Source organism: Lucilia sericata, unplaced genomic scaffold (assembly GCF_015586225.1).
Source record: "Lucilia sericata isolate MDLA Ls3-8-SP2 unplaced genomic scaffold, ASM1558622v1 Contig000276F_arrow, whole genome shotgun sequence".
NCBI classification, from domain to species: domain Eukaryota; kingdom Metazoa; phylum Arthropoda; class Insecta; order Diptera; family Calliphoridae; genus Lucilia; species Lucilia sericata.
Window position 1 is genome coordinate 99,033 of NW_023994301.1, and position 16,177 is coordinate 115,209.

At 27.2% G+C, this 16,177-nt stretch overlaps 1 protein-coding gene across 31 annotated transcripts in view; it reads right to left on the reverse strand.

The window, feature by feature from the left end:
- The window catches only part of LOC119603142 (twitchin), an 82,819-nt gene extending 67,846 nt beyond the window's left edge, over nucleotides 1-14,973 (reverse strand). For 19 of the 31 annotated variants that reach the window (XM_037955061.1, XM_037955071.1, XM_037955069.1 and 16 more), the window contains exons 1-7: nucleotides 14,837-14,973; nucleotides 5,607-6,394; nucleotides 4,761-4,791; nucleotides 3,226-3,388; nucleotides 2,341-2,482; nucleotides 746-881; nucleotides 41-241 (exon numbers count right to left, since the gene is read on the reverse strand). In XM_037955061.1, the coding sequence (XP_037810989.1) occupies nucleotides 41-241; nucleotides 746-881; nucleotides 2,341-2,482; nucleotides 3,226-3,388; nucleotides 4,761-4,791; nucleotides 5,607-5,919 (986 nt within the window). In that variant the 5' untranslated portion in view covers nucleotides 5,920-6,394; nucleotides 14,837-14,973. Of the gene's footprint in view, nucleotides 1-36; nucleotides 242-745; nucleotides 882-2,340; nucleotides 2,483-3,225; nucleotides 3,389-4,760; nucleotides 4,792-5,014; nucleotides 5,037-5,606; nucleotides 6,395-14,345 lie in introns of those variants that run through there. The other 12 variants (XM_037955086.1, XM_037955083.1, XM_037955052.1 and 9 more) reach the window with 7 other exon arrangements.
- Between the last annotated feature and the right edge of the window lie 1,204 nt (nucleotides 14,974-16,177).

A 16,177-nucleotide genomic window follows, 5' to 3' on the forward strand; every position in this document is an offset into this window, starting at 1 on the left:
ATGCTTGTAACCCTCACAGTATAACACCCACCCCACTTACTTTTTTGAACCTCCTTCGAAATTTAAATTAATCGTAGATACACCCTCTCCGTGTTTATTTTTGGCCTTAACACGATATTCACCTTGATCGCTTGATACAACATTTGATATTTCCAAGCAAGCCATGTGATATAATTTCTGATCCAATGTCAAAGACATTTTGTAACGGCCTCCCTCTTTTAATTCATCCTGGGCGTGGTACCTTTTTGAAACGTACGTTTTAAGTTACATACAATAAATTTATTTACATATATTTTTAGTTGCTAACACGATCCTAGGAAAACATCATTCACAATCGGCGTATTCCCACTTACAATTTAACCGAAAAATTTACTAAAAACTACAAAAATATTTTTCTAAAAATTTAAACAGTTGTGCAGACTTACTTAAAAAAATACTGTTATGCTCGAAATATCGAAATACATAAAATGGGATGAAAATTTTGTTAGAATGTTGTAGAATTTATCTAACCTTGTAAAATAAATTCGCCATGGGCTTAACTTATAATCGATTCGCCTTAAGTAATAGCGATATTATTAAAATGTGAATTTACTGGCGAAAAAGTGGGGCCTAAATTTTGTAAATAAAAAGTTACTATGTGACATACATAGTTTATTCTCGATATCGCCTATTTCTAACTGATGTTTTCCAAAACAAAATTATATATGTATTCAATTGTGTAACGCCTTTTAATAATTATTCGTACCACGTAACTCCAGGTTTGGGATCACCAACACATCTGCATTCGAATGTTACATTGCCACCATCTTCGCTTTGTCGTATGACTGGTCGTTCGGTAAATGTGGGTTTTATGCCATCTTCAGGTACTGGAGCTTCATCGCCTATGATGTAGGTATAAATATTTTTGTGGTGATCTTTAGTTTATTAAAAATTATTTTATAACAAAAAATCTCGTTTAATGTGTACCATCATTATCTTATTCTCTCACTAAATTAAAATATGCCTTTTTCTTTTTTGTTTCAAAATATATGACAAATGTTTCAGCTTTTTGGTAATGTAATGCAAATTATTTTTTATTATTAATGATCAGAACAAAAAACGGGGTTAGAATACTTACACAAAAACAAAAACCAATAATAAAAAAATATTATTATTAGAAAACAACAAAAAGAAAAAAGCTGCTGAAACTGTTTATTAATTAATGTAAGTTAAATTTGTAAATAAATTTTTTTTTCCAACAAAAAAGTTAATGATATTGTAAGTAGGCATGTCAGATACTTATTCTTACATATTTTTTATATTTTAATTATGGTTTAAATGAAATTTTGAAAATCGCAGTTCGGGTTATTGTGACACTTAACGTCAACTTCGACAATTGATTTTTTTAAACCCCGATTGGCATAAATATACTGCCACTTATCTCCAACCAAAAAGAAATATTTTTATTACTAAACATATTAAATGTGTTGTTTTTTTATTTACAATTTCTGATACGATTTCCATTTTTAGATTATTTGTGGCCTAGGCTACAGCGACTTGGCCACACATTTACCAGGCTCTCACAAACTGACATTTTTTACTGGCACAATCAAACAAATTACAGTTTTAGAGAAGCAATTGGATGTGAGGTCAAACCGCTGATCGGAAATCGATCTGTATTTAATTTTCAGATTAGAATTAGAATTAAAGCCAAAAAATGTAAAAATTTCATTAAATAATTTTATACATATGTATATTTATATATGTCTATCTGACAGCGCTGCTTACAGTTTGGCAAACGTTATTTTATTAAGCCCCTTTCAGTTGTATATGTAGGTACGTATCGGTAATAACGCACACGCACAAATACATATTTAGATAACAATTGATATTTATATAAACAATTAACGCTATATAACACAATTAACTGTGGTTTTTATTTTATTAACAATATAAAAAATATATTTAACAAATAGAATAATAAATTTGTATCTTGATATACATATGTATTATATGTTTATTAGACATCTGCATATGGATATTTGATTACAAACTCGCTGCAAATATGGGTTCGAAATTAGCTGACACACTAATAGATTCTCAACTGTATTTTAATTAAATTTAGGCCTCATATTTAAGAATTTTAGGCGTCATATTGACGAAAATTTAGTTTAAATTATTTTTCGCGTAAGCAATATCTGTTGAGCCCCACAGTATTTACTTGTAACAGACAGACGGATCTTTAGAATCTTTTTTGGAGTCATATTTTCAAAAAATTAATTGAAATGTATTCAAATACATTCATGCAGATGTCTGCTATGTATATGTAAATATGTATCTATATTATGTGTTTTTACTTACTGTCGAAATTTAAGCTAATTGTAGCATTACTTTCACCCAGCTCATTTTTGCCATTCACTTTGTATTTACCGGCATCCTCAACCGTTACATTCTTAACTTCAAGTGTTGCAAAATATGAGTTACCATCCTTATCGATACTTATCTAAAGTTTGTAAAAAAGTAAAAAAAATGTAATCATCAATAATAAAAAATATATCCGTAATAGGTCGTAATAGGATCTTATATAAAATTATAATCCTTTGACAAGAGCTATTATATAAATAAAAATTTTATAATTGAAAAGTGTTCAGAATAAAATGTCAAAATTTGAAAGCGTCTGCCTATTATAGAATCCGTAGTGTTCATAAAAAATAGGCATATCGAATGTCGAATCCGTTAAAGTTTATTTTTTCCATTCCCTCGATAATTTGTATACAATTTAAAAAGTTTTAAAAACTTAAAAAGTCCTCGTGAACATTGTAAAACGTTTATATTATACATAAATAGTAATATCAATAAACATATCAAATTATATAAATTTGAAATTAAATGTTTAAGCCCGTCAACATCTAAAAACCCGTTTTATGTAAATAACTCCCTATTTTTGGGTATATTAAAAATTCTGCTCTAGGTTATGTGGCGACTAAATTTATCTTTTGAGTTTTGTCACACCTATCAGACATTACTTGAAAGCAATTCTCCAATTCACATTGGGCATCTTAGCTTTGTATGTCGTAATTGGTTTATTATTATTGTTTTGATTTTGTTTCAGCACAGAGAACGTCTATAATAAAAAAAATATGATATACAACGATACCATACTACAACAAGTTAAAGTCAAATTCTACTTCAGTATTCACTAATTGCACTTTATATTAGTATTCAGTAGTCAGTATATTTATTTACCTTATGGCGCGGGGATTCTTTGACTATTGTGCCATTGTGGAACCATGTTATTGTGGGTTTGGGATCTGCATTTACCCGACATTCGAACAGTAGTCGTTTGCCATCATCTTCCTGTCGAATTGAAGGCTTTTTCGCGAATGTCGGCGCGAATCCGTCGATTTGCCTTTTGTTAAAAAATATATACTTTAATGTTTGAAGAGCTGAGATACATATGTATGTAAATGCGTAACATTATTATTGTTATTTGCCGTAAATAATAGATAGCATTTCTAATCTAGCACAGAGAACGTCTATAAATATTATACTTTCAATTTAAATAGTTACAAATTATAGCATAAATATGTGAAATTTCGTGCCAAGTGACCCAACTTTAAAAATCGATGTCTTCCGATTTGGATGAAATTTGCACCATGTTAGAACTATAATAGGCCAGACACAATTTTCAGCTCTATCGGTTAAGAACTGCCGGACTTAGAGGGGGTCAAAGTTGGACATTTTGATATACAGGGTTTTATTCAAATGATAGCTATTTCTCCATTCTATTCAAAAAAAATTTAATTAAATTTTGTTTAAATAATACCCTTTTTTTGCTTAAAAGAAAGCGTATATAATTTCCTTTAAGGGCTCTAAGAAAAAAATTAAGTCAAAAAAGTTAAGTCATGACTGAAATATTTTTTCAATATTTTGGCACTTAATTTTCCCCTATTTTTTCAAAATGGACGCTTTTGTTGTATTTTTTTTTTTTGCTCAAAATCAAGCTTAGACTATTGCTTTAAGAGCTTTGTGATTACTTAGTGGGATGCTAGTGGGATATATGTATATATTAAAAATATGTTAACTAAGTGACCACAAATCTCTTAAAGGAAATGATCTAAGCTTTATTTGAGCAAAAAAAAAAAAAAAAAAAATACAACAGAAACGTCCATTTTGAAAAATAGGGGAAAATTAAGTGCCAAATATTGAAAAAAAAAATTATTCTTGAGATAAAAAATATTTTTTTTTATGGATATCCCACTCGCATCCCATTATGGGACTATAACGCCCTTTAAGGAAATTGTATAAGCTTTCTTTTAAGCAAAAAAAAAAAAAAAACAAAAAATTTTTTTGGAAAGAATGAAGAAATAGCTGTTTAAATTCCTTTGGACGATTTTTGCTAGGACCAATAGGTGAAAAGTTACACTCATTTGAATAAAACCCTGTATGACCAAAATGTCCAACTTTGAACCCCTCTAAGTCCGGCAGTTCTTAACCTATAGCGCTGAAAATTTGTGTCTGACCTATTATCCAATAGTAATAACTTTCGTCAAAATCGATTTTTTGAGTTGGTTATCTTGACATGAAATTCCCCATATATTAATTGATATTATATAGAATTGCCATTGTAAAATGTAAATTTTAAAAGATTAATTTAGGAAATATGTAAGTGAATTGCTACTTTAGATTTCTCTTTATAAGACGTTCTCTTGTAGTACATAAGTAGTTCTGTAAAAAATGTGCAAAACATGTAAATTAGGAAAGTTTCAACGCATACTTACCGCGTATCCTCCTGGACGGAAAATCTGCCCTCTTTGTTTATTAAAAGCATAATATAAAGCAGTGTATAAGATTTATTTAGCAATTAAAAAGCAGAAAAAATATATATGAAAGGCAAATGTGTAAATGTAGCTTCTTTGGTTATAATAAATATAAATGCGTATTAAGATTAATTGTTACATAGAATTAAAGATCTTAAAAAAGCTATTATTGATTAAATAATTCAGTTTTGCAAACTATTATTATAGTGTCTTACTTTTCTTTTGGTTCATCGGCAGCTGTAATTTGGCCAAATGTTAAAACAAACAAGATATTAATTTCATGAAAATATTTCATATTTAAAAAATTGAACATTATATTTATGTTGAAACTAAGTAATATTACATATTTACATTAAACTAACTAACCAATTTAATTATCACTACCCCTTACATTATTAACTTAAAAAATAGTTTTTTGAATTTTATCTTTGAATCAAATCTGTTATTTGGACACTGTTAACAGTGTCAAAAATTATAAAAACAATCCTTTGTAGACCTATTTATGGATATCTCTTGTAGACATATTTAACGATTGTCAATTCAAAAAACATACATAGTTTCAAATCATGGAATATGAAAAGTAATATCTGATATACAAATAATTAAAAACGAAATATTTCTGTCAAACTGAAAATAATAAATAATTTTTAACATTTTGATTTAATGACTGAATTATAACTTTCTCTCTGTTATCCAACAGAGCTATTTAGTTTTAGATACTAATAAACAAAATAAAACCTATTATTTCAAAAGCACATCTAATATAAAGATAAGAAACTATTAAACTTGTATATATTTTTTACTTACGTGTGAAATTTAAATTTATAGAGGCTGAAACTTCGCCCGATTTGTTTTTGGCCTTTACTTTGTAAAGTCCGGCATCTGTTTCGATGACATCATCGAGCTCTAATACTACAGTAAATTTGTTATCACCAATTGGTTGGATTTTAAATTTTGTACGTTCATCCTCTATTACTAAATTATCGCTGCGATACCACTCAATATCTGGTTTAGGCGATGACAATAATTGACACTCAAATATTAAACGATTGCCATCATCTTCTTGACGCAATTGTGGCTTCTTTACGAAGCTGGGAGCGAAATCTTCAGCCACTCCCATGCTGAGTATTTAATTATTTAGTATCACGGTTTTTGTCAAAAACAATAAGCAAAAAATGCCTGCGATGAAGTATCTCCCCTTCAAAAAACTGAAGGGTTTGAAATTTTACAACTACTTTTGTGTGTGTTTCTTAAATGTATATATAGGGAAAATTTTCGTAAACATTAATGAAACATCAGACGGTATTTACAGCCGTCGTCGCCTTTTTCTTGTGTTTTTTATTTGATGATTTCCCGATTAAAATTTCCGCTTCCTTTTTATTGGTAAATGTCTTCAAGTTTTGCAGTGGCGAGGTATATATATTATTGGTTGATTTTTCTGTGATATACTTATAATTAGTTTTTGATAATGTTTCGTAAATAAATCTCTCTTAAAAATTGTCTCTCTCTGTCTCTCAATCTAGCTGCGTATTTTTTATATATTATATTTCTCTCTCTAGTTTTATTATTTCTCTGGTATTGTATAATTTCGTTACCTATTGGAAAATATAAAAATATGTTATAAATCATGTCGAAATGGATTTGAAATTTGGTTTTTGTTTATACAGCTAAACTGTAGCTTAAAATATTTTCCATAAGAGATTTTTTCAATTAATATTTGTTAGGAAAAATTATTTTAAAATTTATTACATATTATTTTTATAAAATAACCCCATAATATTTTAATATTAGTAAAACATTTTCAGGATAATACAGATTTGTTGCATATATTTTTTATTGACTAAAACATTAATCGGAAGGCAATGTCAAATGTATAATGAAAAAAGTAAATACATATAAATACACCGGTGGAAAAATAATAAGTATAAACAAGAAGAATCAATTTTAAAAACAAAATGTTAGTATTTTAACGGAAATGTTTCCTACTGCAATTGACTACAATAAAAATTAGAGTGACACGTAAAAAAGCTAATACTATAAATGTCACTTTTTGGTGGTCCGTTTAGACTAGTGTGTAGATAGTCTATAGGTCTGAGGATCGTAAGTTTGTTTCCCACCAGATACTTTGGTATGTTTCACTACAATCGGCATATAGTTAAATAAATAAAGCATTTAGTAATAATTACAAGTCATGTTATTGCAACCCAAATTATATTATGAACCGAAACAATAATATCAGAAAGTTTTAAAAAAATTTGTGGCAATTTGTACTGTTTTTTTTTTTTGTTTGGCTTTACTGTATTCTGTTTGTAAATTTTAAGATCTGTTAAAATTTTATTGTAAGTTAAGTCATTTCAATAGCTGATTATTTTTTTTGTCCATCAAAACTTATCCCGAGTACATTTAAAACAATTGACATTCACAACCCGACGCTGTCGAGCTTTTTTAAAAATCAACTTTTAAATTTATGGGAGAAAGAAGAATAAAGAAATTTCATTCTTCTTTATTCTTTCTAATGCAAAATCAAAAAGTTGCTAAGGGTGAACCGGCACTTACAAGCATACAGGTGAACTGACTGCAAGTCGATGCCCCAGCTTAGGGCGCACTGATTATAAGTTAAAGGTGGTTCTACTACAAATACAATATTTCCAAAAACAACATACAACACAGTGAAACAAAATAAACGAAAATTGAAATACCTGGGAAAGGTGGATCCGAGTAGAACAAGAATCTGATTTTGAAATTTGCCAAACACCTCGAAAATCTTGGGATACGGGTAAAATATCGGATTTTCGTATCTTTATGCACTTATGAGTCATTATTTTAGTTGAATCTTAATTAGAAAGAAGCTGAGGCCTTTAAAATGACATACATATATGATGTTAAAGTTACCTGTAGAATTATGTTCGCATTTCATCGGCAAACATTTTTTTGATTTTAGTTCTGAACCGTTTTTCAAGTTTGGTGATGGTTTTTCAAAGTATTTTATATAGGAACCGTACTGTTTATTAACTGATTACAAAACCAGGTCTATTCAAGAGTAAAACACGATGAATCACGATGAATTTCAGCATAAATAATTTTTATAACATAAATCCTTCCATCAAATTTTACGAGGATCGGCCCATATTTAACCCCAAAGCATCCTTCAGAAAATTATTTTTTGAACAATTTTGTATTAAGAAAAAAAAAATCGTCAATTGTTAACGGACTATTAACACCAAAGTTGCATATTACTCGTGAATAGACATAGTCAAATACATTTATAAATAGTACGGTTACTATATCAAAAACTTGTAAAATTATGCAAAACTAAAATTAAAAATATGTTTGCCGATGAAATGTACCAAATTTCTCCAGGTTACTTAAACATCATATCTGCTTTCTAAATCCGTTGAGAAACATAAAATCGGTTATATTCAGCAAAGTTAAAAACTTATAAGTGCTTAAAGGAACGAAAACCCGGTTTTTACCCGTATCTCAAGATTTTGGAGGTGTTTGGCAAATTTCAAAAACAGATACTTGTTCTACTTTCAGAAAAATAGTATCACGGTATTTATTTTTGTTGCTAGTTTTGCTTGCTGTGACTGTGCTGATACTTGTGCTGATGTTTGTAATGTAACACACAAAAAAATTCGTCCTATACCCACCTTAAACTATACCAATCGGATCAGAATCATCAATCAAACCTACATCACTACAGTGGGGAGGGTTTGCAAGATAATTTTATGAAATTTGGCACATACTCTTCTTTTGACCCAAGGACAATGCGTTGAATGTTCAAAATTCACTAATAAACACTAATAGGACATAAAAGCCAGTTTTTATATCCTACAACACTATTAGGGTGATCGACTCGGTTTTTCAACCGGTTTTTTCTGCTTTACCAGTGTCGGTTTCTTCTAAATGTCGATTTTTCGAATATCGAATAACCAGGTTTTTTTACTTTTTAAAAACCGGATTCGAATACTTTTATTTGCTTTGTATTCAAAGATTACTTAAATTTAATTTTGTAGTAAATAATAATACAGTCCGTCTAAATTTTAAAAATATTGGAGTCCTGGAACTAGAGTATATTTTTCTAACGCATCGTTGGTTAAACTTTTTTGATTTTCCTAATTAATTAACAAATTTTATTTTTAAAATTTATTGGAATAAATATTTGATAAAATTTTATCAATCTTAAGATTATACTCCAATTACAATAATTACTTGGCGGCTAAACTATTATTGATGTGTTGGATTGCCTATGAAAATTGTCTAAACAGGGATTTTAGAATAAGCTAGGATTACATAGTTGCTTATTTAACAGAAGTGTCCCACTATTTTCCGTTTTTTTTTACATTAAAGAAATAATGTAAATCAGACGACTATATATAAATTTATAATCTTTTAAACTGTTAAAAATCACTTTAATTTTTTCAAAATAAAATGGATTTTATTATTCGAACTATTCGAAAACCGGTTTTTGGAAAATGTCGAATAATCGATCACCCTATAGAAGAGAGAGTACTATTCGTTTGTGCTGATGTTTGTAACACTCAAAATATTTGTCCTACACCAATCTTAAATTATACCAGTCCGTTCTGAATCACTTCTTGTGCGCTGGCTATAGGTCGCAATTTTCAAGATAAGTTAGTAAATTTTATTATTGAAAATAAATCACATTTAATATTCGTAATTGGTGTAGGATATGTATTTTTTATTTTGTTTTGAACAAACGAAAACAATCAGACAATCGTACGAATAATTCGGTTCGAAATTAGGAGTTATGTTGCGAATGAGAGCGTGAATTGTGAAAAATCGTGTCGTCAGATAAAATTTAGATTTTTTCACATGACGTGAGATCAAGATCCAAAGTAATATATTTTAAAATTCATCTTATGTGAACAGTTTTTTATGTTTTATTGAGAAAATTATTGGATTAATTTTATTATAATAATATGTGAATACGCATATAGTGTATGTATTTGCATTCGTTTTTTAAGCAATTAAATAACGTATTTAGGATTTTTATCCATAATAAATGCCACTTATTGAATGTATTTGCCTTTAGCTTTTAGGCACAATATTTTCTAGATATTTAATTAATAAATAATAATATTGCATGAGATATGGCACGCTTAATATGTTTACTACATACAATTACAAAAAAATAGCTCATACATAGTTTTAATACTGTCAATTTAATATTTATCGAGGTATGCAAGACCGAGTTATGTTCTGTTCAAGATACAAACGAAAATAAACTAATTTATATATAGAAAATAATTATTTCTCTATGAATATATGCATTAAGCTTTGTTATTAGAGTTTTTTGTTTTTATAAAAATTTCAAGAAATTCAAGAATATCATAATTCAAAATTTGGGGTTTTACACTAGTTTCTACAAAATTTTCATTTTATCTATATTAACTGTCTTAATAACAGATTTAGAGTTTGTGAGGTACAATTACTTAACGAAGATGCAGTCATTATAATAATTGACGATTTTAATAGTATTATTATTTTTTTTAATTTACATAGTGTTTCTAATTGTGCGCTTAAAATTATACTTTACAAAATTTAAAACTTTTATATGTATATTTTTAAATAAAAATTAAATGTCACGAATGTAAACAAACACAATTCTTAACGCTTTTGGTATAAACAGCTGTTATACTGTGATAAACAGCTGTTTATTAATCTATAATCGATTTCTACATACTATTTGTCTATATAATAGCGCTGTTGCCAAATCAGCGTTTTTTATAAGAAAATTTTCTATTTATAACATTTCGAGGTCAAATTTGTTGAAAACTTTTTATATGCAGTTTTGAAAAAAGTAAAGAAAATACATTTTTTTAAATTATAATGTTATATTACTCCATAATAATAAAACTCATTACAGACAATGGCAAAGTTTAAGTAATTTTTAAATGCATTCGGAATTTAGAATTTCAGGTAAAAAACCTTGGGATTTTATATTTTAATATGTAAACAATATCCAAAATTCTTTATAGAACTTTCAAACCTTGAGTATTTATTATATTCTTTTTAAGAATGACGAGTTTTATACAAAAATGGCGAAAATGAGTTAATTAGTTTGTTATATTAATAGCAATAATAAAAATAATATCTACATCAACCTATAAAAAATATAGATATATCTATCTATTCATTACAAAGTATAGACTTCGTTACGGACGGGTTCTCTCATTCTGTCTTTCTCTTTTTCTCACAACTATTAAGCGCATGTGTTGTTGCTCTTGGATAAAATGTAATATGATATATTTTTTATACTTATTTATTATTATTTTTTGGAAAATATTTTTTAGCTTTTATCAGTCCATTTGTGTTTTTTATGTTTATTTTTAGCTAATGTGTTTCGCCTAAACATCTTCAAAATAAATATAAAAATATATAGTTCTAAATATATACACTGACATGTACATTTATTTTAAACATATATGTTAAAACATACAAATGAGTAAATACATATATTTTTATATATAAATTTGTATTTTAAAATGTACTATATATTGAAATAAAGTTTGTTCGTAAATTAAAAAAATATACTTATAAACGTAGAAATGAAAAAAACTACTTGGATTTATTCTAGAAGATGTACCACTTTTCAAAGATTTATATTTTAATTAAAGTGATTTTTTTACTAGAATTTAGAAATCCTACTTATTAAAAACAATTAAATAAATTGATTTTATTTTTTTATAAAATTTTTTAAAATAAAAAACTGACTTTGACCTTTTTAAAAAAAACGATTTTTTATTAATAACACAGTGTGACAAAATTACAAAAAATCAATACACTCATCACGAGACCTAGTGAAGTTGGTAGGTCTAGTAGAGTAGATTACAGTACCATTTTTAGAATCTTCAATAGACCCTAAAAATCGGAAGATATTGGATTTTTTTTTTGACTAAACAGACTAAAAAAATTATATTTCAAAATTTTCTTAACCGATTTAATATTTTTCAACTGTTTTCAACTTTGTACTTTTCAAAAAGTACACACACTTTTATATTTTTTACGGAAATTTGTAAAATATTTTGATCTAAATACAAACTTTTATATTTTTTTAATTTTTTTTACAATTCAAGATTATTTATTACCCACACTTTATTTGAAAACATATTTTTTAAATATTTTTTTATTTTAGCTTTTATAAATAAAATAAGATATGAAACGTTGAAATCAGATAAAATGATCTTAAATTGTAAAAAAATTTAAAAAAAATATAAAATTTGTATTCAGATCTAAATATTTTACAAATTTCCTAAAAAATATAAAAGTGTGTGTACTTTTTGAAAAGAACAAAGGAAACTCTTTTCAAAACAGTTGAAAAATATTAAATCGGTTATGAAATTTTTGAGATATAATTTTTTTAGTATGTCTACTCAACAAAAAGCGTTTTTTTTTCCAAAATCTTCCAATTTTTAGGGTATATTGAAGAGTCTAAAAGTGGTAAAATTATCTACTCATCTAGGTCTATAAAAAGCATTATATCGCATAATGAGTGTTTTTGAGTGTCACACAGTGTAATATTAACGAATAATCTTAACTTAATGCATAAAAAGAAAGTGTAAAATAGTCAAAATAAATTATTGCCAGATTGTCAGAACAACACGAAAAGGTAGTTTAGAGACTATAGAGACTTGCTTGAAAACTTGCTTTTTATTCTGATTTTCAAGATTTTGAATATAAACAAGTCAGTTGTAGAGTTACAAGAAAGTTGGTTTAAAAATTTTCAATTTAAATTCATTGGTAAGATTTAAATTTTTTAAATTCTGTATAAAAATTTAAAGAATCTATATAATGTTTAGCACCGGCATTAATAAATTATTATTGTTAACAACGTCCTAGTACACTTTTGGATAAAAACACTTAAAAACTCCATTCTATATATTAAAAATTCGAAAATAAATTATCTTTAATGTATTTTACAAACTTAAAAAGTTATGAATATTGCCTGTTTTGCTAGATTTTTAGTTCAGAAATTCACAGAACTAATAATATTACTATAAATATAATAAATACTATAAATCAGTTAACATACGGTTTTTAAAGTAAGAACCTTTTCCATACTAATAGAATATTTACAGCATAAATTTGTTTAAAATAAATACTGAGGAAATCATTACATTTGTCATAAGCATGCTACATATTAGTAATATTTGCTAAACGTGGCATAAAAACTGATAGCCCAATAAAGTCGAGTTTTTCCTTCGGCGAATATAAAATCGTTTGTGCTTTTTGGAAGCGCCTAGGCAACACATCAAATTGGCTATACTTATACCTTTTATTAACACAATCAAACAAATTACAGTTTGAAAGAGACAATTTGATGTGTGGCCATTCGAAAATAAAGTTTCCCGTGGTCAAATAGGAAAAAGGTTTAAAAATATATAAGTATACGAGTTTTGCTGGCAATGATGACAATAAAAACAATTTAATTTTTATCACATTTCTATGCTTCATATTCATTCCAAAAATAGTTATATATTGTTTTAATGTGTACATTTTTTATTCTTTTAAAATTAAGCACAACGTTTTTCCTTACTTTGTTTTTCCAGATTTTTCTAATGTCTGTTTATATCTTTTTATATATTATATAGCACTTTTTACAATTTATTATTTTTGATAGAAATGAACAATCCTGAACTGATATGATCCTATGTACATCCCAAAAATAAATATAAAGCCAATGGATGTTTAATGGTGCTATCATTCACCTCTAATAATATTACTTTTAAATTATAAAAAATATTAAAAATTATTTAAGGCTAAACTTTGGAAGGGTATTTTTAATAATGAAACAGTATCATGACTCCTTGTTCTAGTTTGCTATATTTTATCAATCTTAATTAGGAGTATTTGTGGTTAAGGTAAATGTTACTAAATATTGGGATCATTTGATATGATTAGTAAAATTTTAAAAAAATTTAACTTTACACAAACTTTAGGGTACACATTATTCATAAATCTCGGTTGTGTTTTAAACGACAATCAACAACATATTTTTAACCGCAGCCTATTGTTAGTTTTCTGCATTGTTGGAGTTAAATATTTTTTTGACAATTTACTAACTAAATAGTTTTTTATAATAAATGACCGGCTTTTTTATGTAGTCGGTAAGAAAGTCATCATTGTCACTTTTCAACCGTAGAGTACAAATTGCTATTATCAGTGATAAGGAATTTAAAATATCCATGGAATACGATATAATCTTATAGATTAAAGTCTATTTATACGTTAAAATAACATATCATCGAGAAAATGTAATTTATATCAATTTTAAACCCATAATTCACACCAAATTTCTACCAGGACAATTTTTTGTTTTTCCCATTATGATTTATCGGTTTAAAAACACAAAGCAGATCTAATTTTTTAACTCTTGTATTGATTTAATCATAGATTTCCCGGGAATTCCCGGTGGTATAAGGCTTTTTAAATATTCCCGGGAAATAACAAACCCTTGTTCCTCTGGGATATCATTATTTTCATTTCCTTCTCCTTGATCAGATGTAGTTAACGCATACTTACATTCAGTCTTGTTTGTCTATTCAAATATTAGTATCTGTGTCTTGAAAGCACTTTTTTTATAATTAATTTTTTTTTTTTCATTTATCTCTCACTTTAAAAAAACACTCATATTCCACATAAATATATTTTATCCTTCTTGTAAGAATATTTTCCATTCAAAATAATATATTTTTTGTATTCCTTTAACATTATATTATTTAACATGTATATATTTTAAAATTTTTTTGTATTGAAATTTTTAATATATTTCGTTTTCTATATGATTATTTATAAATATTTTTAATATTCTTTTTATTCAAACTGACTATTATATCAACAAGTTATCCCTTTTATTGATATTATTTTTTTGTTATTTTTTTTTTAATTTTCCTATTTCACAATATTCAGCAAGCATATTAACGTTATATAAAAATATACCGCAAAAAATTATCCCGTTAAAAAATTTTAATAATAACGGATATATATATTTAAATTAAAACCAACTAACGTACAGTGGCACACAGCAGCGCAGCTAAAGATTTACTACGTGCGTCGATACGTCTCTCACGATTGTGAATCTAAAACTGTTTGCCTCTACGCGGCTTTTGCCTCTTGTTACCGTTCTATATACAAAAATTCTCTATAAACATATTCCTGCTTTAAATTTTCTACTCAATTTTAATTTTTTTCTGTTTTCTTATTGTTGTTGTGAAAATATATCAAAGAAAATTTTTATGTTTTTTATTTTGTTGTGTTTTTGTATACATTGAAATATTAAACTATTTATAACTCTATCTAGAAAATATCTATTGATCTACATCATCTCTATCATAAACTTAATTTTGTTTGCAATGATGATCATCATCATGCAGAGGTAGTATAAAAAATATTAACCCATGTGCGACCAACCGTATCTTTAATAATATAGAAAATTTAACAATGAAATAAGTCATGCAAACTTTACATCAATGTTTTACTCTATGCATTTACTCTATTTGTAGGTCAACTAAACTAAAGAGTCGTCTATTGTTCCTTTCAGATAAGAAATATTTATGTAATACAGAAAGGATTGTCTTTCAAACTAAAAAAATGTATATAAATTATAAATTGAATTGTATTACTCTATGTATTGATTCTGACTATTTGTAAGTCAACTAAGCAAAAGAGTCGTCTATTCTTCTATGAAAGTATAGTCGGGAATGACCTATCATATGATACCCTAAAAGTGATTTATTTTCATAATAAAGTATTTATCTTCTATTACATTGTTCCGATACATTTAAGCAATTTATGGATCAAAAACTAATTTTCTGAAAGATGCTTTATATGAGGGCTAACGGCAAATATGGACCAAGTCCGATAAAATTTTGTGAATATATTTATATAATATTTATTTGTGCTGAATTTCATCGCGATATTTTTGTTTATAAGTTAATTTTGGACATTAAAGTAATTTTCTGAAGGAGACTTTGTATGGGAGCTAGGGTCAAATAAGGCCCACTCTCTATGAAATTTGGCAAGGTCGTCAAGGCTTTTTATCGATATACAGGTATATTTAACATAATTATGAGCTCAGAAGCCCTTTTCGGGGGGTTTTGTTGTATGGGGGCTAGGTGAAATAATGGACAGATTTTAACCATTTATAATACGCTTCGTCCTTGGGCCAAAAGAAGCGTGTGTGACAAATTTCATCCAATTATCTTGAAATTGCGACCTGTACCTTGCGCAAGAGGTTTACATGGACAGCCAGCCAGCCAGACGGACATAGCTTAATCGACTCAGAGAACGAGTAGAATACTTTTGTATGTTACAAGCATCAGCACAAACCCAATATATCCTCCCCACTAAAGTGG